Raw genomic sequence first — 20,938 nt, 5'->3', positions numbered from 1 at the left:
TGCATAGCCTCATTTCCGGTCCCCAAATTGCCCGTCGGAAAACTGGGTGAGGTGACCTGCAAGTCGGTCAGGCAGCAATTTTGTCCAGTAAGGCCCCTTGCTGAGAGAGCCTCAGAAAATAAGCTTATGTCTCAGCTGCATTTTATTCCTATACGGTACACTGATTAGCCAAGAAGCTGAAGTTTTGGGTTACAGTTACACCAGTCTTTCTTAATGAAGTGTGTGATCTGTAGCCCAGCTGAGAAGCAGTAAAACTCATTGCAAAGATGACATAGCTTTGAAAGTTACCTCCTCTAGGTTAAATGCATGATAAGTAAAGTTTATGGAACAAGGGATCCTTACAGTTATGCTATTATTTTTTTCCCTTTCTAATTGAATGGTGCAATAGGCTCAAGGGGCTGAATGGCCAACTCCTGTTCCTATGTTTCGTTCCCTTTTCACAGTTTATTACTCCATTGTGCATTATAGTAGCTCCTCTGTTTCAAGGTTCCTGGACTTTTACCCCTAGCATTTAACCTAATGCTTAATCCAGTTTTATAAGATATAACCTTACAGTTAATTCTGTGTTACAAGGTATTCATTATATCACAGGTAATAATTAACATGAAATGTCTTTTCTTTTCCATGTAGTTAATTATATCACTGAGAGCAGATTGCATTGTGAGGAAGAACAAAAGGTTCCCAGTGACCCTTGCATAAGTTGCACATCTGTTCAGTATATATTTAAAATGAACAGCTACACCTAATTATGTGCATTTTTATCTCCTCATTTTCTGCCACCCAATGTATAATTCAGTGGCACAACTAGGAATAAAAATTTAGGCCCCAACTTATGATGGGTGAGTCCGAGTGGGATTAGGGCAGCTCAGCTTGTACTTCTGCTTCTTGGTCCTGTCGAGCAACGAGATGGATTCAGCAGGGTGAGTGGCTGTAGAGATGGTGTGAAAGAAGTGGGGGGCGGGGGGGATGATCTCACTGCCTGTCACCTATCGTATTGAATCCGAGCATGGCCATCTGGTCAGAGCTGACCATCCAAACTGTGCTGTTGGCCAAATCGACAGAAATGAGGAGCTGGAAATAGCCCAAGGGCAGGCAGGGCTGGGGTCGGAGAGAGGGCAGGGGTCTTGAACAACAGGGACCCCATCTAGGCATTCACACAGGCTCAGATTTAGGTGGGCCTAGGTGCTAATTGGGTGGATTGTGCCGCATCGAAAGTTATTTCTGATTATGCCCCTAATATGATTTAAATAGAATAGATGATGTGCTGCAGTTTATAGTCTAGATTGTATTCCTGAGTTATCTGGTCACCCCATAAGCATATAAATCATTGTTATGGTTCCTCATTGTGTATCCTGACTTTAAAAGTTGTCTTGTATAAAGAGGACATAATGCTTGGATTTCTGGATTTGAATTCCACCTCATAGTCAGACTTGATAGCAGCACTCATTTAAGCATTTTAAATGCTGTACAGAGTGTTCTTGCAGCTTCTCGGGCTCCATGTACGTTTTTAATGATACAATATTTGGCAAAGATATGGTCTAGAAATTTCAAGTGTTCAGTTTTCTAAAAGGGATCTTTGACAAGAAGCTGACCTCTTCAAAATCAAGATTTTCTATCTGTAAATCTTTTAGTCACCAAGCCAAAAAAAAACATTTATAGTTCGCTTTTTTTGTCATTTACATCTAGGTATTGACCTGGGCAAAACAGCACCAGCAGCGGTTGGCAACTGCACTGTCGGAGTTGGTGACCAATGCTGAATTGTTGGATGAGTTGTTGGCCTGGTTACAGTGGGCTGAAACTACACTAGTACAGCGGGATCAAGAGTCTATGCCAAAGGACATTGAACAAGTCAAAACACTCATCACAGAGCACCAGGTACACACAACGCACCAAAGCTTATGCCTTGGGCAAGCAACAAGTATATTGACAAAATTGTTTCTTAACCTCTGTTTGTTGTGAAGCAATTTTATTGGCTGGTACATTTCTAGCTCAGTAATCAATTTTTCAGAATTCGAACTTTGTGTCTGTTTTCTATGATACAAAATTAATTAAATGCTGTGCTCCATGATATAAATGTAGTGACTAGAACTAGCTTGACTAATATAGTGCTTGAGATGAGCTAGTTAACTTAGTGCACTAAAAATCCAACGTTGCGTATTTAAAAATTTGTTCCTGGGATATAGCCGACACTGACAATGCAGCATTATTTACCCATCCTTAGTAGCCCTGAGGGCTTAAGGAGTTAACCGCATAGCGTGGGACTGGAATCGAGTACAGGCCAGACTCACTAGGGGGTGGCAGGTTCTTTTTCCTGGAGGACATGTGAACCAGTTGAGCTTCGATGACACATTTTTATGGTAATTTTCTGGTGCCAGTCCATAAATTATATTACATTTATTGAATTCAATTTCATGACAAGCCATGGTAGGATATGAACTCTCTACCTCTGTCCAGTACCATAAAACACAACCATAGCCTGATTAACAGATACTGATTTTTTAAATGATGTCTTAGGAAGGTGAGTGCTATATTTTCCCATTCGCTGAATGGAAGCATCTACTGCTGCTATATTCATTAAACATACTGCCTCGACTAAATAAAAGCAGCAAGTATTTTCAACTATTGTTGACTGTTCACTCTCCTGTTTAATTTTTATCTTTTTTTTTCCTCAGTCTTTCATGGAAGAAATGACACGGAAACAGCCAGATGTGGATAAAGTAACAAAAACATACAAGCGGAAAGCAGCCGAACCATCCCACATGCGAGGAAGTAAGCCTCTTTCATTCAGTGGAAGGGTAATAGAGTACAGATCAAACATACAGGAAAAGGTCCCCCAAAAACTATAATTAGGGATTTGGTCACAATTTACAAAATGAATAGGTGCAATGTTTGATGAATAACTACTGAGTGCTGTGTGATGTCTTATCTAGAGTATGATCAGGAATGAAAAAGTGATCTTTAGACTGCTTTGCCATTTTTACTTTAAGAATTCTTTTCAGTATATCCTCTTGGTTTAATTTTGATGTTTAAAGTGTTTCAGTGCACTATGATTATTTTGCATAAAGGTGACAATGTTTTCACAAACATCAGCTAAATTGGTACATATTTGTATTAACAAGAGTAACTTTGAAGTGCCGCAACCTCTCTCTTTATTACTATTTCGATGCATTAAAACCATTTAGGTTCTAAGAATATTCTGACAAAATAATAATCAGCATTGATAATCTTTTTCTTTGTGTGTTATAGGGAAAGCTCTAAATCAAATGACTAATCCGCCTGCACCCACCGCTGTGGCGCTACAGACTGAAACAAAGAACCCCCGGATTAATCTGCTTTCTGGCAGGTGGCAACAGGTCTGGTTGCTGGCACTGGAGAGACAGCGCAAGCTACACGACTGTCTGGACCGGTTGGAGGAAGTAAGGGCTATAATTTGCAGAAGTACATTGTTTTGTATTCTATTGCCTATGGATCATAGAATCTTACAGCACAGAAGGAGGCCATTCACCCTGTTGTGCCTGTGCCAGTTCTTTCCTGATAACCTAGAAAACTGTTCCTTTTCAAGTATATATCCAGGTCCCTTTTGAAAGCTATTGTTGAATCTGCTTCCATAACTCTCTTAGGCAGTGCATTCCAGATCACAAGTCATTGTGCTAAAAAAAATTCTCCTCATCTCCACTTGGTTCTTTTGCCAGTTGTCTTAAATCTGTGTCCCCTCGTTACTGACCCAATGGAAACTTTTTCTGCTTATTTACTCTATCAAAACCCCTTGTAATTTTGAACACCTATGTTAAACCACCTCTGCTCCAAGGGGAACAATGCCAGCTTCTCTAGTCTATCCACGTACCTGAAGTCCCTCAACTCTGGTATCATTCAGATAAATCTCTTCTCCACCCTGTCCATGTCCTTGACATCTTTCGTAAAGCATGTTGCCTAGAATTGGACACACTACTCTGGCTGAGGCCTAACCGGTGATTTATAAGGATTACGCATAACTAACTTGTTTTTGCACTCTGCCTCTATTTATAAAGCTAAAAATCCCATATGCTTTTTTAACAGTTTTTATTGAAAACTTTTATTTAAAAAAATGTCTGTTTAATAGCACTTGTGTAATGTGCACAGCTTAATTTGGCCCCATATTGTTTGTTCAGTTTTCCAATGAAACCTTTCTTTCAATTTCAGTTGAAAGAATTTGCCAACTTTGACTTTGATGTGTGGCGGAAGAAATACATGCGATGGATGAACCATAAGAAGTCCCGAGTAATGGACTTCTTTCGGCGCATTGATAAGGATCAAGATGGAAAAATCACACGACAGGAGTTCATTGATGGAATCCTGTCCTCAAGTAATTTGAATGGTTTTCTGCAGTTTATTCTTTAAGTTATAAAATGTTCTTCTGAAGTAAAAGATACTTTTGGTTTTCTTTGCCTTACTTGAACTGAATGCTAAATTGTTTTATATTTGAAGCTTACAAGAGATGAGTTAATTTTAAAAAGGCATAATTTCATCAATGGCAGGATCTTGACTGAGCGGATTGGTGCTCCTGCGTACTTTGGTTTGGGGTAGTAGATTACAACTTTACTCTGGGAATTGATCATGTGGTAATTTGCAGACCTTGGTTTTTGATGGCTGGGACTCGGCATGAAGGTTGAGTGATTACAGGGTGGGAAAGAAAATCTAACGAGTGTTTCCCCAGCCTCACTCAAACATCTCCCCACAGTTGGCATGAGCAGAATGCCTGTCCCTTGTTTAGTGAATAATTACTGATGATGGTGAGAAAAGTAACTGATGTCACTTCTTACACTGCATCACTTGTCTTGCTCTATTTTTCTAAAATCATATTCTTCAGTACTATAACATTCACTATTACAATCACGGGGAAAATACAGTACCTCTAATTGTCCGAACTTGTATAATTAACTTTCCATTATCCAAACCAAATTCTTTTTCTGTGGAGCAGATTCGCTATTCCAACAAACTATGTCATCACATTATCTTGAAAGTTAGTGAAAATAATTTTAAAATTATCTGACTTTATATTCTATTGTTTCACATTTCAGAGTTCCCCACCAGTAAACTGGAAATGACTGCCGTAGCTGACATCTTCGACCGGGATGGAGATGGTTACATTGATTATTACGAATTTGTGGCTGCACTTCATCCAAATAAAGATGCCTACCGGCCTGTTACTGATGCTGACAAAATTGAGGATGAGGTACACAGTTCACTGCTTTCACTTTGATGTAACTGATATACAAGTCCTGTATTTGGGTTAAGTACACAAAGCAAGAAAATATTTATATAGGATTACATAGGATATACAGCACAAAACCAGGCCATTCGGCCCAACCAGTCCATGCCGGCGTTTGAGCTCCACTCGAGCCTCCTCCCGTCTTTCCTCAACTAAATCTATCAGCATAACCCTCTATTCCCTTCTCCCTCATATGGTTATCTAGCCTACCCTTAAATGTGAGTTATTACATTTTGGTAAGAAAAATAAGCAGGTCACATATTACTTGGAAAATAAGAATCTAAATGGAGTAGAAGAGCAAAGGGATCTCTGAGTACAAATACACAAATCACTAAAAGATTTATGAGGCGGTATTGGCCTCGGAGAAAAGTTGCAGAAAATTTGCGGTTTGCGCCACGAATCCTCGTGCAATGCCGATTTTTACCGCTGGGCGCATTTTTTACCGGATGGTAGGCCTCGGAATCATTGCTGTATTTTGGGCAGAAAAATACCACTATGACCAAAAATTGAATTTCTAGCCCCCAGCCTTTTCATCCTTTCCTGATCGGTATAACCTTGCATTTCTGATATTATCCTTGTAAATCTTTTTTGCACCTTCTCCAGTGCCTCTATATTCTTTTTATAATATGGGGACAAGAATTGTACACAGTACTCCCAGCGTGGTACAAATTTAGCATAACTTCTCTACTTTTTAATTCTATCCCTCGAGAAATGAACCCTCGTGCTTGGTTTGCTTTTTTTATAGCCTTGTACCTGATTTGTGTATTTGTACTTCGAGATCCCTTTGCTCTCCTATTCCATTTAGATTCTTCTTTTCCAGGTAATATGTGACCTGCTTATTTTTCTTACCAGAATGTAATACCTCACATTTATCTGTTGAATTTAATTTAAAATTAGAAAAAAGAAATAATTCATCATGAGATCCAGCAGAGGTTCTGCATTGGGCGTGTAAGAAGAGCAGTGGTTACGCACATATGAAAAAGGACAGAAAAACATCAATTGATCCATCAAATCTGTGCCATCCAGACATGGTACAACTTAAGTACTTCATCACCTCCTTCCCCCCATCTCTGGCCCCCAAAGGCAATCAATCAAGCTCCAGGAGATGATGGTAACTCATATCCCAACTACTTTCATATGCTGGAACTGCCTTTCATGACTCATTCTTTTAAAATGATAATCCTTAAAAATGCCATAGCATGCTTACAAGATGATTGTAAGCATTTCAGATAGTAGTTTTGATGTAAAGAAAATAAGGTAGCTACATTCTTGAGTGCTCTCGCACCCTATTAATGTGTAATGTAAAACCATTTTTTTGTAGGGAGCGCACTTTGAATATTTTTAGTTTCTAATTTTAAAAATCTCTGTTTTGTAGGTGACAAGGCAAGTGGCACAGTGTAAATGTGCAAAACGATTTCAGGTGGAGCAGATTGGAGAAAACAAATACCGAGTAAGTTAATTAATTTATTCCAAAGTTTAAAGAGAAAAGTTAATGTTTTTGCATTTTTACATCAGAAATGTTTATTTTTATCTTAGGTTTTATAAAGCATAAATGTTCATAAAAAGAAATATTAAAATAGCAATTCTTTGTTACACGTGATCTTTTTTTTGCATGAATCGGAGGAAGTAAAATGTGTAATCTACTTAATTTCAGAAGTTTATATTTTAAATGGGCTAATGTTAAAGGTGGGTTATTGACAGTTGTTTGAAACTTGGGATCAATGACTCGAATATGTTTCCAAAAAGTGAATGATGTTATAAATGTGTGGTGCACATTCTGTGTATTCCCTAAAGTATCCTGTCTGCAGCAAATGCACATGTTTAAGGTGTAGATGATAAACAGATGTGTTCCAAGGCAGAACAAACATGATCAACAAACCTCCTAAGGCTTTAAAATCTCTTGCTGAATGTTTGGCTCCTTACAATTGAATAATTCTCATCATCTCTGTTGCTTGACATTATTAAGTAGAGCATAGAGAATTACTCTTTTTTTTTTAAACAGGAATTAAAAGTGTTCAGTTTAAATATATAACTGCTGTTAATAATGAGATAATCAATCCGAGTTACAAGCTGGAGTATTTTGCTGAATAAAAATGTCTCATTGGCAGATAAGCTAGTATCTCCTGTAGTGTGCACCAGTTTTAAAAACCTCTGAAGCCTTCTCAACAAAAAAAATCCTTTATCTGAAGAGACATCTGAGGTATCAAAAATGAACTTATGCTGCAGATAGGTTTTGTTGGACCAAGTTATTGTCTTTATAGTCTCTCTGAAGGTGTTTGTTGATTATTGCTTTAGTACAAGTATATTAGATAGTTCTTCACTTGATGTAACTATTTCAATGAGCAAATAATTACCTAAATAAATGAAGACAAACAGATGTTGGGGACTGAGTTACAAGCTGTGGGCGATCACAGTTTAGAAACTTGTGACTATCATCCAACTGTCTATCACACCTTGAACACAGTCGGTCATATTCTTTATAATTACACTTTCTTTGCAGTTTAAGAACTTTCCCGTTTCATTTTGCCATTGGAGTTTGTATAGCCTATTATCTTCCATCAATGTTTCATGTTGATCATAATTCATGCTGTTGAAATTTGGAGTGCAATTTCACATCCCATGACCAAGGGAGAAGGATTTTGTAAGATTGAAGCTTTAAATATGAGATGCTGTAAAATTAATAATCTCATTGTGTAACAAAATACATTTTACTGAAAAGTACTACTTTATTGGTTTATAATAATGCTGTTTATTATTAGAAAACTTACTAACCCAGCTATACTGACATAAACTGTAGTATTTTCTTCTAAATAAATTTCTCAACTCCTTCCCTCCCCACCTGAAGTGTTGACACCTTGGATATGGTTCCACTGGCATTGGTTGTCCTCCAGAACCATTATAGTGGCTATTATTCCTGTGTGAGTCTTGACAGTAACTGCTGGCAAACTATTCCACTACGGGATAGCATCATGGCTATGCTCAACCTGTCGGCCATGCGGATATGTTTTACTCTCTTCTGGAAGGGATCATTGGATAACAATAAGGAGCAGTTAAGATTACTGGATAACAATAAGGACCCGTAAAACACAGGTGCTGAGGCCAGTGCTCCAGCTGTAATCAGCACAAACCGGGTATAAAAACATAGAAAATAGGTGCAGGAGTATGCCATTCGGTCCTTCGAGCCTGCACCACCATCCAATATGATCATGGCTGATCATTCACTTCAGTACCCCATTCCTGCTTTCTCTCCTTACCCCTTGATCCCTCTGGCCACATCTAACTCCCTTTTGAATATAGCTCACGAACTGGACTCAACAACTTTCTGTGGTTAGAGAATTCCACATGCTCACAACTGAGTGAAGAAGTTTCTCCCCATCTCGGTCCTAAATGGCTTACCCCTTATCCTTAGACTGTGACCCCTGGTTTTGGACTTCCCCAACATTGGGAACATTCTTCCTGCATCTAACCTGTCCAATCCCGTCAGAATTTTATATGTTTCTATGAGATCCCCTCTCATTCTTCTAAATTCCAGTGAATATAAGCCTAGTCGATCAGTCTTTCTTCTTATGTCAGTCCTGTCATCCCAGGAATCAGTCTGGTGAACCTTCGCTGCACTCCCTCAATAGCAAGAATGTCCTTCCTCAGATTAGGAGACCAAAACTGTACACAATATTCAAGGTGTGGCCTCACCACGGTCCTGTACAACTGTAGTAAGATCTCCCTGCTCCTATACTCAAATCCTCTCGCTATGAAGGCCAACACGCCATTTGCCGCCTTCACCACCTGCTGTACCTGCATGCCAATTTTCAATGACTGATGTACCATGACACCCAGGTCTCGTTGCACCTCCCCTTTTACTAATCTGTCACCATTCAGATAATAATCTGCCTTCCTGTTTTTACCCCAAAGTGGATAACCTCACATTTATCTACATTATACCGCATCTGCCATGTATTTGCCCACGCACCTCACCTGTCCAAGTCACCCTGCAGCCTCTTAGCATCCTCCTCACAGCTCACACTGCCACCCAGCTTAGTGTCATCTGCAAACTTGGAGATATTACATTCAATTCCTTCGTCTAAATCATTAATGTATATTGTAAATAGCTGGGGTCCCAGCACTGAACCTTGCGGTACCCCACTTGTCACTGCCTGCCATTCTGAAAAAGACCCGTTTATTCCCACTCTTTGCTTCCTGTCTGCCAACCAGTTCTCTATCCATGTCAATACATTACCCCCAATACCATGTGCCTTAATTTTAGCACACTAATCTCTTGTGTGGGACCTTGTCAAAAGCCTTTTAAAAGTCTAAATACACCACATCTGCTGGTTCCCCCTTGTCCACTCTACTAATTACATCCTCAAAAAATTCTAGAAGATTTGTCAAGCATGATGTCCCTTTCATAAATCCATGCTGACTTGGATCGATCCTGTCACTGCTTTCCAAATGCGCTGCTATTACATCTTTAATAATTGCTTCCAGCATTTTCCCAACCACCGATGTCAGGCTAACTGGTCTATAATTCCCAGTTTTCTCTCTCCCTCCTTTTATTAAAAAGTGGTGTTACATTAGCTACCCTCCAGTCCAAAGGAACTGATCCAGAGTGCCTGGGATTGGATCATTCTTATGGCTGAGCTGGTTCAGGGTTTCCTTTACTTTATCAGAAATGACACATTTTGCTAAACTTTTTGAACTTCCATTACAATCCTTTTGGCTTTTCTGTTGCATCATCTCCAATAGCAGATACAGCAGGGATACTTATTAGTGGAAAATCTATCACAGAAGTTGCAGCCAGCAAGAAGAAATCTGCACTGGACCATTTACAGTTCTATAGATGTTACTAAAACAGTAGATTTTGTTGACTTTGGTATCTTCTAACAGTACCATCTTTACACCATGGAAAGCTTGACTAGCCAGCATGCTGTGAAGCTAGCAATTCTAAAAGATGCTGAAAATTCAGTAATATTCATTCGCTAAGATTTGTTTTTCATGGAGGAGATTAGCAACATCTACAGGATTTATTAGTTGGATAGTTAAGGGTGAATTTACACTGCCAGAGTGGAAATACAAAACTAAACCAAGAGTGTAAATCCGGAATGAGACCCCCAACTAATTCCAGAGTAAAACCAACTCCCTGGAGAGGCAGTGTCAAACCAGGTTTGCAAAGTGCTTAGGGATGTATGAGATCCCCCTGAACGATTTTCAAACTATCTGCTCTTAATTTAGAGAGCAGGAACTCTCCCATTTCTACTCTCTAAACATTTCAATTTCTAACTTTTGAGAGACAGCTCTGTGCCTGTTTGTTCATGTTAAAGTTGCAGCCAGGCAGATTGAACAGGGACCTGCCTGACTGGACTGCCAGCAGGTGCAGTGTAAATGCATCCTTAATTTTCTTCTACAGAGTTTGTTTCTTTACCAATTAGCTTTTCCACTGGTGGGGAGGTTTGACCCATCCACCTCCACGGAGGTGTGTGGGGGACCTGACCCATCCACCTCCATGGCACGAACCTGGTATTGCAGTACTTCCAGGAACGGTGCAGTGGCTCTAGGCCTTTTGGCTAAGAGCATTGGCGCAGAGTGATCCTTGGCATGTGCAAGGTGACCTCTGGCGTTTGTGATTTGACAAAGAATTGGAACGATTGGCTACGAATTAAAAAAAAAAAAAATAATTAGCTTTTCCACTGACTATCTGACTCTTCAATTCTCTCAGTCTCCTTTTCCTTTTTTATAAGCTACCAGTAAACATTTTAATTAAAACTGAATGTCGCTTCTGATCATATCTCTATTCACAGCTACAGTGAAATCTTATTAATGCATTATATGGGAACATCGCAATTTGTTCCTCTAAATTGAATTGTATGACATCACTCATACAGAGCAGTTGCTTTAAGCAATCAAATTGATGTAAATTCACTCAGTTCCTATTATAAGTGAGTAAGTTTTCCAACCATAAATTTACTATTAACAGATATTTATTGTTATAAAGAATGTGACTATCCAGTGCTGTGGTTTAATCCGAAAGCAGCTATGTAGGGTATATTTATCTCAATCGGAAATCATAAATGATTTGTTGTTAAATGGAGTAGTCTTTCCCATACAGATGGTAAAAAGCTCCATTAGTCTCTACTGGTATGGACATTTGCTTCAGCTGCCAGTGTTTTTACACCAAAGATTGTAAACCGTTGTACATTTCGTTTCCTCATCCAGCTGCAAGGTCACTGTTGCTGTGCTTTACCTTGACAGCGGAGTGTCCCTTTGGGGAGGTTAGAAAGAGGATGGAAAGAAGACACCATCACTCGCAACATGGGTGTCAGAGGTTTACAATGGTGTGAATGGATATAACCTAAGATAGACCTTAGTGGAAGTAGTACCTGAACATATTTGTTTTATTCATATTGATGGTCCTAAAAAGTTCTTGGAGCTCATTTGAGAGTACATTATGCTCTTCGATCCTGTGAAGAAGAAAAAGTAAAAGAAATAAAGGAGTGTCAAACACATGAGAAGTAGCTGGTTTTCAACGTGTGGACTCGAGAACAAGACCGTTGTTGAACACGGCAAGCTTCTATCAGCACAATTTCACGCCCAGAACTGCTCTTTGAGAACAGATTAGAGGTTCAATTGTAATATATTCAGCAAAGCCATTTTAGAGGCAGCCAATTAATTTGGTTAAATTGAGTGTACAAAGTTGAAGTTGGGAAGTGGGCATGAATGCAGTTATTTGTGTTACCGTAAGTCTAATAGATTGGGTACTGTATTCTGCTGTATATACTGGTATGTATATCCTATTGCAATAGAATTCTACTTTTGTATGTGCTTACCCTAAAAGTCTTTTCTCTTTTTCTTCACGTTCTCTTGCTGGATGTAGTTCTTCCTTGGAAATCAGGTACTGTGCACTTAGAGTGCTAAGAACTATATGACGTATGTGGTGTGAATATCTGCCTTGATCTGGATGTAAATGGTTCTTTCTGTCTTCCACAGAGCACCTAGTAAAATTCTGTCAACCATTCCAAACCTACATTGGCAGCATGTGCAACAAAAAAATCCTGTAAATCTTAGTGATAACTTAATGAAATATATCTAAGAAGAAAAAATATTAAACATGCAGACAATGTCCGTAAATAAACTACTAGTGCAAAGATTTTTTTAATGCTAGAAATTTGCATACTGACCACAATACTTGGGTGTACCTTTTTGTACTCACCATCCAAACAAAATATTGAAACAAATATATGAATATAGCATTACTCTGTTTGGTGGTTCAGATTCCTTTATGTAGAAACTTTTGACTATTTTAAACACTTTAAAAATTGTGAATGGCGTGAAGGAACAAACATTGTATTTTTCGTATTAAACATTTACATTAAACAGTACCTTCAATACTTAAATGCTAAACATTTCAAACAGTTGAAAGAATTTTCAGATGCTCTCTTAACTTTAATCTACAAGAGATCTGGTGTGTTCTGATTGATCAATTGGTAGAGATGTTCCCAGGAGCTTGTTGATTGACACACAAATTGAATGCATGCGTGACGTTTTGAGGCAGGTGAATCAGAAGGTCGGGTGTAATTTAAGATTACTGGATTGATTTTATAAAATCTTTCTGATTCTATATACTGAATCTTCACATATATAAAATAAACGATATCACACAGTGTTTGGTTTAGTTTTGAGGAGCCGCACTTTTCAGGAGTGTGCAGCAAACAATTACACGGGCATAACCGATCATATAAAATTTTATTTTAGGACTAAAATACTTCAGTATTCAGCATTTTGATTTGAAATACACATCATTTATGAAGGAGTTTCAAAATGTTCGAATTCCAAAACTTTATAACATTGCAACAGTGACTTCATATTTGTATCTGTCTGAATTCTCTCCGTGGGGTGCTGTACAGGACCCTTGGTATCAATGTGTCTGTACAATTACACAGATGCAATGATTGTATTCAGGAACACTGTGTGATATTTTGCATCTCAAACAATATTAAAAATATTTATTAAGAGAAGTACTTGCTACCAGATTTATTCACCATCATGAAATATGCCAGAAATCCTATGGCAGATATTGATTTAGCTAAAATTGGAATATACTGCATTAAGGTATGCAATATCGCCAATTGTCGTAAGTAATTCATTAGTTAGAGATTGTAGGAATGGTAAATTAGCAGTCTAATGTTGGATAAGTCTGGTGGCATGTCTTTACCCTGAGGCAAATTTCTTACCAACACACTAATTCATAGCAAGTTACCAATTTGCATGTTCTTTTATAAGTTATTAAGGATGTGTGTTAGTTATGCATGCATAGATGTGTTATATCAAGATTATTGGGGAAATAATTATTTCCGTGACCTCCGCTTCCCCCCCCCCCACCCCAAGTTTCTGTGATGACCCGCATTGTTTATATTGTTTACATTCAGACCTGTTCATTTGCATTCTGTGCAGTTTATCCCATTTGTTTTTGAATTTAATTTTCTGATCATTAATTTGTGTACACTTGGCAGCAATAGTAAATTTGCCTTATCTAAAGATGAGTTTGTAGTCTGCAATTAGGAAATAGCCTACGATTATTTTAAATAACTTTCACCTCTCATCACATGTTACTGTGCTGTGAGTTCTATCTTGGGGTAAATGGTTTTCATTGACTGCTGCATAATCAAGCAGGCCCATGGGCTTTCTCCAATTCTTTCCATTTTGATGAATATTTAAGGAATAACTTATTGAAAATGGATGATTATTGAAATTCTTTCATGCTTATGAAAGGCTTCCAACTCATTACCCTTGTACGGGTGAGTTAGGTTTTTTTTAACAACAAGTGAAAGAATGTCAGTAATTGCATTCTCCATCAGCTATTCATTGTATTATATGGGCTATTTATCAAGTGGCTATTTAAAAATCCTGCAGTTATGTACTTTTTTGATAGCATTTGGAGCTGCACTATTTTTATTTTGAAGATTAAATTTGAGTAGTTTATGTGCAAACAAAATCCTTTGCCAATTGTCAATGGCCATTTTTCATGAAATTATTCTGGGGCAACAAAATTGTATCCAGCTTAGATTCTGCACCCTTGAAATTAAACCTCCAAAGAACTTTGGCACAAAACCAAAATTGTTACTTTTATGAGGTAAAATTCTGTGGAAGGTTTTATAATGCAGTGCATGAATTAAACGCAGTGCCGTCACGAGTGGTGTTAACAATGCAGGGTTGCAAGTTCAATTGCTGCAGGCCACCATGGCACACAATTCAGCATACTTGACAGAGCACTGTGTAAGTAAATTGTAGAATTTTTTTTTTTAAATAGGGTAGATTTGCTATTGAATGGCTCATGATGCATCACATTACCATTGCATGCCCTTCGCTTTTGCACATGTGAAATCATATTTTACTTCGATAGGGATAAAATAATCAGACTGAGCAGTGCAATTGCCACCTGTGCCCATATAATAAAAGCCGATTACTGTAGCCCTTTTACCAGTACAAATATACAGTTATTCCTAGGTGGTGCAAAGTTAATTTTGGGCTGCATAAAACTGGCCATTTTTCTTAACTTCTCGAATCTATAAGGTCATAAACGTGCATGAAACATGGTGACAGCTTAGAAAATCTGCCAAAAGAGCTCTTGCATGGAATGAATGGGTTAAACCAGCATTGTACATTAACATTGCATGAATCAAGTGAAATTGTATCCTTGTATAACTCAACTGCAAATAATGCAGAAATTAACCTTTTAAAGACCACAATAATTGTCTTATCAATTTGTCTTACTTTTTTATCAGATGTTAAATAATATGAAGAATGCGAATGACAAATGGTACTCTGTTAAAATATGAAAGGAATAAAATTATTTTCACTAATGTACAGTTGCTGGTTTAAATCCTTAACATACACTTGGATTAACCTTAAATTTGGTTTGATGGAATGTTTAGTTCATTGCTGATTTTAAGATGCCACAAGTCAAAAGTTTCCCACTGGCCAATCTGATGTGTACATATCAGAAGAAGAATTTTCAGTTTTTAACAATGGATAGAGGTGAGATCCCACCTAGAGATTCTAATCTTATTTTTGAAGTTATGCTTTCAAAAATCATAATGGCGACCCTGTTTTTAAATATATATATTTTTTCCCTTTCAGCAATCTCTGCTTCTGACCTGTGTTTGGCTACTCCTTGCACTACATGGCTGAGATTAGGAACTCGGCCATGGAGGGTTACAGGCATGAATTACCAATCAGTGCAGTATTTTGAGGCTCCAATGACTGCCATTGTACTGGCCAACTTTTTAAAACTGCTGTAGTTTTCTGAATTCAGGCCTGGCATTGGGGCAGTTGGTGAGTGGAAACCAGGGAGTGCGAGGAATAACTAAATTGCCTTAGATCACTGTCAACCCACTAAGTGGTCAGTTTCAGTGAACTTGGCAGAGGCTTCGAATAAGAACATCATCTTGCTGCCTTGTCCAGCAAAAAGAGAGGGGAAAAAAATATATAATGGGTGGAAATAACTTCAATTGGCCTATAGGAAGCTGTGAAGTGGCAGTTGCTGGACTTCAGAATTAAGTTTCATCTTTTTGATTCGACAGTTTGGGGATTCTCAGCAGTTGCGCCTGGTACGTATTCTGCGAAGCACCGTAATGGTCCGTGTTGGAGGAGGCTGGATGGCATTGGATGAATTCTTAGTGAAAAATGACCCCTGCAGAGGTAAGGTCGGATGATCGTGGATAAGTCATACCTTTACCCACTCTACCACCAGCAGTGACATTTAAACCATTCTGCCTTTATGGGGTGTGTCATATTTTATGCATGGTACACCAATGTAAAGTAGTAAACAGTTATTGAGGAACGAAGAGGACACTAAGCACATTGATGCTTGAAGCTCAGATTTAAGGTGCCTTTGCATATTTGCCACTTCTGAAAGCAAGCAGTAATTGTTTGATTGCAATCCCAAAATTTGTTATACCCTTGCCTATTTCAGATAGGGAAGGCTTTCATTCTTGTTGATGGGCAGTTTCAAAAAATCTAACCTGTGTTTTGTGAAATCAGTTTTACAAACTAACGTGTGCTGATATCATTTAGCAGGCAGTAGTGAGTTGTCTAATAATGTGATGATGTTTCACCCAAAAACTGTCTTGTGCTTTAGTACAAGAATATAATAAAAGCTACAAGAAACACATTTGCACTGGCATTAGAATTTCCATTATCACCTATAAATTAATTTTGCAAAATTTGTAATAATGATTGCTACATGGTCAAATTAAAGTTGAGGTGCTATATTAAATGCATAAATGGATTTCTAATATAACACAGAAAATGGTTTTGTTAAATTGATGAGGTCTGTAAAAGATTTCCGGAAGACAAAGACAGGTTGGTGGAATGGAAGATGCAATTTAATCTGGATAGATGTGACGAAAATCAAGAGATGTGGGTGTAGACTGCATGGAAAGACATAATTCCCTGAAAGTAAGAGTGCAGGTGAATGACTCCATGAAAAAGGTTGACACAATTTTTGGTTTAATAAAAGTGTAAAGAAAAAAACAAGAAAAGCAGTAATGATCAATTTGTTCAAAACATTGGTTAAGCCACAGTTCTACATGCCGGACACAAGACTCCCAAAGCAAGTGCTCTACTCAACTCCTACATGGCAAGCGAGCCCTAGGTGGGCAGAGGAAACATTTCAAGGACACCCTCAAAGCCTCCTTGATAAAGTGCAACATCCCCACCAACACCTGGGAGTCCCTGGCCAAAGACCGCCCTAAGTGGAGGAAGAGCATCCGGGAGGGCGTTGAGCACCTCGAGTCTCGTCGCCGAGAACATGCAGAAAACAAGCGCAGGCAGCGGAAAGAGCGTGTGGCAAACCTGTCCCACCCACCCTTTCCACCAACGACTATCTGTCCCACCTGTGACAGAGACTGTAATTCCCGAATTGAACTGTTCAGTCACCTGAGAACTCAATTTTGGAGTGGAAGCAAGTCTTCCTCGATTTTGAGGGATTGCCTATGATGATGGGATGATCATACTGTATATTTTAGGTGTCCAACTGTAAAAAGGTCATTAAAGCTATAAAGAGTGTACAGCATAGTTTTTCAACTATAGTTATGAAGAAAACGATATACTGTGACTACTTCCACTGAAGGAGCAAAAGCTAAAAGGAAATTTAATCGAGGTTTGTAAAATTCGGATAGTTTCAATAGAGTGAATAGGGAAAGACTATTTTCTCTGGTTGGAGAATCAATGAGAAGGGGTCATCAATCGTCATCGAGAGTGAGGAGAGAGATCAGGAAAAATTCTTTACCTAGCAGGTTGTTCGAGCACAGAATGTGGTATAACAAAGAGCATTCCATCTTTTAAGGGAGACTTAAGATACAGGGCTATGTGAGGGAAGGAGTGGCGAGCAAGGCAGTGGATTTGTTTTGGATTGCTACAGCAAAGAACTGGCACAGACACACTGGATCAAATAGCCTCCTGCACTATAAATTTCTATAGTTCTTGCATTTGGGAAGTACATTCAGGTCTTTGTACAACTCGAGGACAAAAAGAATAAATTCAGTACATCATCATCAGTATTTTAATACTCAAGCTAGCTGAAATATTAATACTAAGAAACTGTAAGTTCTAAGCTTCTGTTTTCTAACTCTCTAACACTGTTTAAGCTCGTTTTATTCCCTCTGCTAAGCCTCTTATCTGTTTTATCTGTCTGATTGAAGATGATTTTCTACTTGATGCTCTTGCACATACTGCAAATCTGTGTTCCTGCACATGCTTGCAAGAAACCAAAGGTATGATAGAAATCATTAGAAGTCCTACCTTTAATAAAAACAAACTTTTCAAAGACCTTGTTTATAAACTTTTTATCAGGAAATTGGTTCCAGAATTGACCCATTGCACCTATCATCCTCAATATTGATTACCAGTTACAGAAGTGTATTTTATTTAAAGAACCATTCTCTTAACCCCCATATATCACACCCCTCCAATCTACCTCCTTCAATTGAAAGATCAGGACAGACAGTTGCAGATTTCTCTACCATTGCTCGTCGAGGAATCTCAAACTTTCGAACACACGAGGCTGCACTTACTGAAGCCAGCCAGTGTGTCTCATCAAATAATCAAATTCTTTGGAACTGGGCATCTTCACCCAAAAATATTTGCACAGATTTGATTTAACCAAATTAAGATTTGGATGAAAGTTGAGCAGTCAACTCTAACTGCTACATATGCCTCATGATTGATGGGCAAATAGAAAAGGTCCTATTAGTGAAGCAAAGTGGACCAATGACATGTCATAATAGTTACCATCCCCACAAAACAAATCACTATCAAAACATCTTATCATGTTGATGAGCTTGGTGGGCTTGAGTTTGAGACAATCCTGGGACTCAAACTTGTGACATCTAGATTGTGAAATGAATGGCAATACTGAGCTACATGCAGAAGTGCATCTTCAATTAGGATGGTCATGGAAAACAATTAACTTGTAATGCAAAAATTAAATTCAAATAGTTAAAGTATTATGATTTTCTGATAAACTAACACAATGGTTAAAACATTGGTTTTATGCAGCATGCTGCAATTGTCTTTTATCCCATATCTGCTTCCATGGTCAAGCCTTAACCTTTTTGTTCCTAAAACTATTGAGAATTTGTTCTTTTTTTCATGGGGATTGATACCAGTTTGGGCCACAATAGTGTTGTATTGTCCACCTGTTGACCCTCCCACCCTATCCTACTCTGATTATTTGCTTTGTCTTTCCAATTTATTTTTACTTTCTCTTTGTAATCTCATTAATTTTACCTTTTCTGCCAGAACAGCTGGAGACTTGCTTCCAAGTTTCCACAAATGCCACTTTATAGCCAACAGTACTAAACAGCTACAGGTCACTGATCCTTCTGATTTAATTCCCACTCTATGAGGAAATGTCTCTCAACAGCAGCATGATTGAGATCAGGGATTCAAATGTGAGCTGGAAATCTGAGTCTATTTCCTACTGATCCATGGCAGAGCACCGAGGAGCTCCAGTGCACTACATTGCTCAGATTCTTTACTGTATTTTTAATTGCTACTTTAAAATCCAAATCTATTTTGGTCAGCGTGGGTCAGATAGGAAAAGCACTTATTGAAGGGAAAATGGTTAAGGTGTTGACATGTGCAAGTCCTCTAAGTAAATTACTCTGCTATTCTTTTCCAGTCTGTCTGTCTGGTTGAGTTTCAGATTTTTCTGTTATTTTTTTTCTAGTTCATCAGGGGAATAAACTGTTGCGTTGGGAATCGAATTCTTCGATTTCCAGTCAGTCTCCGATAGGTTGGCAATTCTTCTCTGTCCAGCTCTTTCTCTCTTTCCTCCTTCTCCCTGTGAATGGCTTTGGCTTTCTTCCTTCAGCCTCATTGATGGACTGACCCTTTCACACAGTATTACAGCCAGGCTCTCAGAATTCACTATTTTATTTGCTGCCTTTCTCTTACGCTAGTTTCCATAGTGTCAAATCTGAATTCTGAGCAAGTAAATACCCAATTTTTATTAGGGTGTTGGTTTAAGACAAGACAGAAATCAAGAAACAAAATTGATCCAATTAAAATTTTCAAGTAGGGATGGCTTCAAATACTAGGCGACACAGGTTTAAAAGTTTAGAAATATGGAAGAAGAGAAGTTGGGTGGACATTTTACCCAAAAGCTAATAGCATTATAGAATAGGTTACCAGAGAAGGCCATGGATTCAAGAGATGATTACAAAGTCTGGAGAGAGGAGTTGAGATGGGCTTCCTTTGTGCTCTTATGTAAACAAAGGTTGAATCTTAGGACATGTTCAGATAAATTACTGGGGAACACTTAATGTTCTAACCACCTGAAGCAAATGGGACCAACATTCAACATAATTGAAGGGCTTATTGCCCTGGCATTCTTGTCCTATTTTGCATTTCCAGATTTTTTAAAAATAGTTTGACTCGTATAAATTTAATTCTTCCCTAAATTATCCTTGGTCACAAGAAGTGACCATGCTTAAAGAGTTTATATTTTTATTTTTCAAATTACCATATAAAAAGGCAAATGCTGTCAAAAGAATTCTGTCTGCTTAGAAAATTGCCAATTAATGTGATGTGATGCAGTTTTCTTTCTCCTGTAAATAATTGTAAGAGCCCCAAAAAGTTTAAAATGTGAGTGATGGCTCAACATTTTATGTTTCAGTTGGTCTCTATTCTTTCCTAATACCATCTATCTCTCTCTCTTCACCTACCAAAGTAAACTAAGTGTACTGTTTCTGATGGGGAAATAAGTTACATAATCAAATAACAATTATTTACAGTGAGTGATGTGCTATATGCTCCAACTCCCAATTATAAGACTGGAGTATTGTTAGAGGAAAGTTACAAGATATAAAATGAAGTACCTATTGGTATTGAATAGTTCAAGTTGATTCAAGGAGCCAGGCTGTACTGTGTGCTGTGTCAATTGCGCTAATTCCAAATTGCATGTAATCTGCTCACTATGCTCCCTTTTGCTGAAGTAGTCCAAACTGCAATAATAGAGTTCCCTACTTCGATTGGAGTGGGTACAGGAACCTTACTGGCTTTTTTTCATGTGTAACTTCTATATTATGTTATGTTCTTCAAAACTTCTAAGAATGTTCCGTGGTCCAGATGAAAAATCTAAAGATGGATTCCTTTAATATTTCTAACTAGTCTATTTCTCCTGTACAACATTTAGTG

At 38.2% G+C, this 20,938-nt stretch overlaps 1 protein-coding gene across 11 annotated transcripts in view; it reads left to right on the top strand.

Annotated features, from left to right (window-relative positions):
* macf1a (microtubule actin crosslinking factor 1a) overlaps positions 1-20,938 on the top strand; it is a 577,816-nt gene that overhangs the window by 540,886 nt on the left and 15,992 nt on the right. For all 11 annotated transcript variants that reach the window (XM_070899169.1, XM_070899162.1, XM_070899161.1 and 8 more), the window contains 8 exons: positions 1,687-1,875; positions 2,673-2,769; positions 3,247-3,416; positions 4,180-4,342; positions 5,058-5,212; positions 6,624-6,698; positions 12,114-12,131; positions 15,820-15,937. In XM_070899169.1, the coding sequence (XP_070755270.1) occupies positions 1,687-1,875; positions 2,673-2,769; positions 3,247-3,416; positions 4,180-4,342; positions 5,058-5,212; positions 6,624-6,698; positions 12,114-12,131; positions 15,820-15,937 (985 nt within the window). The remainder of the gene's footprint in view (positions 1-1,686; positions 1,876-2,672; positions 2,770-3,246; positions 3,417-4,179; positions 4,343-5,057; positions 5,213-6,623; positions 6,699-12,113; positions 12,132-15,819; positions 15,938-20,938) is intronic.

Source organism: Pristiophorus japonicus, chromosome 14, assembly GCF_044704955.1.
Source record: "Pristiophorus japonicus isolate sPriJap1 chromosome 14, sPriJap1.hap1, whole genome shotgun sequence".
Taxonomy (NCBI): domain Eukaryota; kingdom Metazoa; phylum Chordata; class Chondrichthyes; family Pristiophoridae; genus Pristiophorus; species Pristiophorus japonicus.
This window is presented reverse-complemented; position numbering and strand designations above follow the sequence as displayed.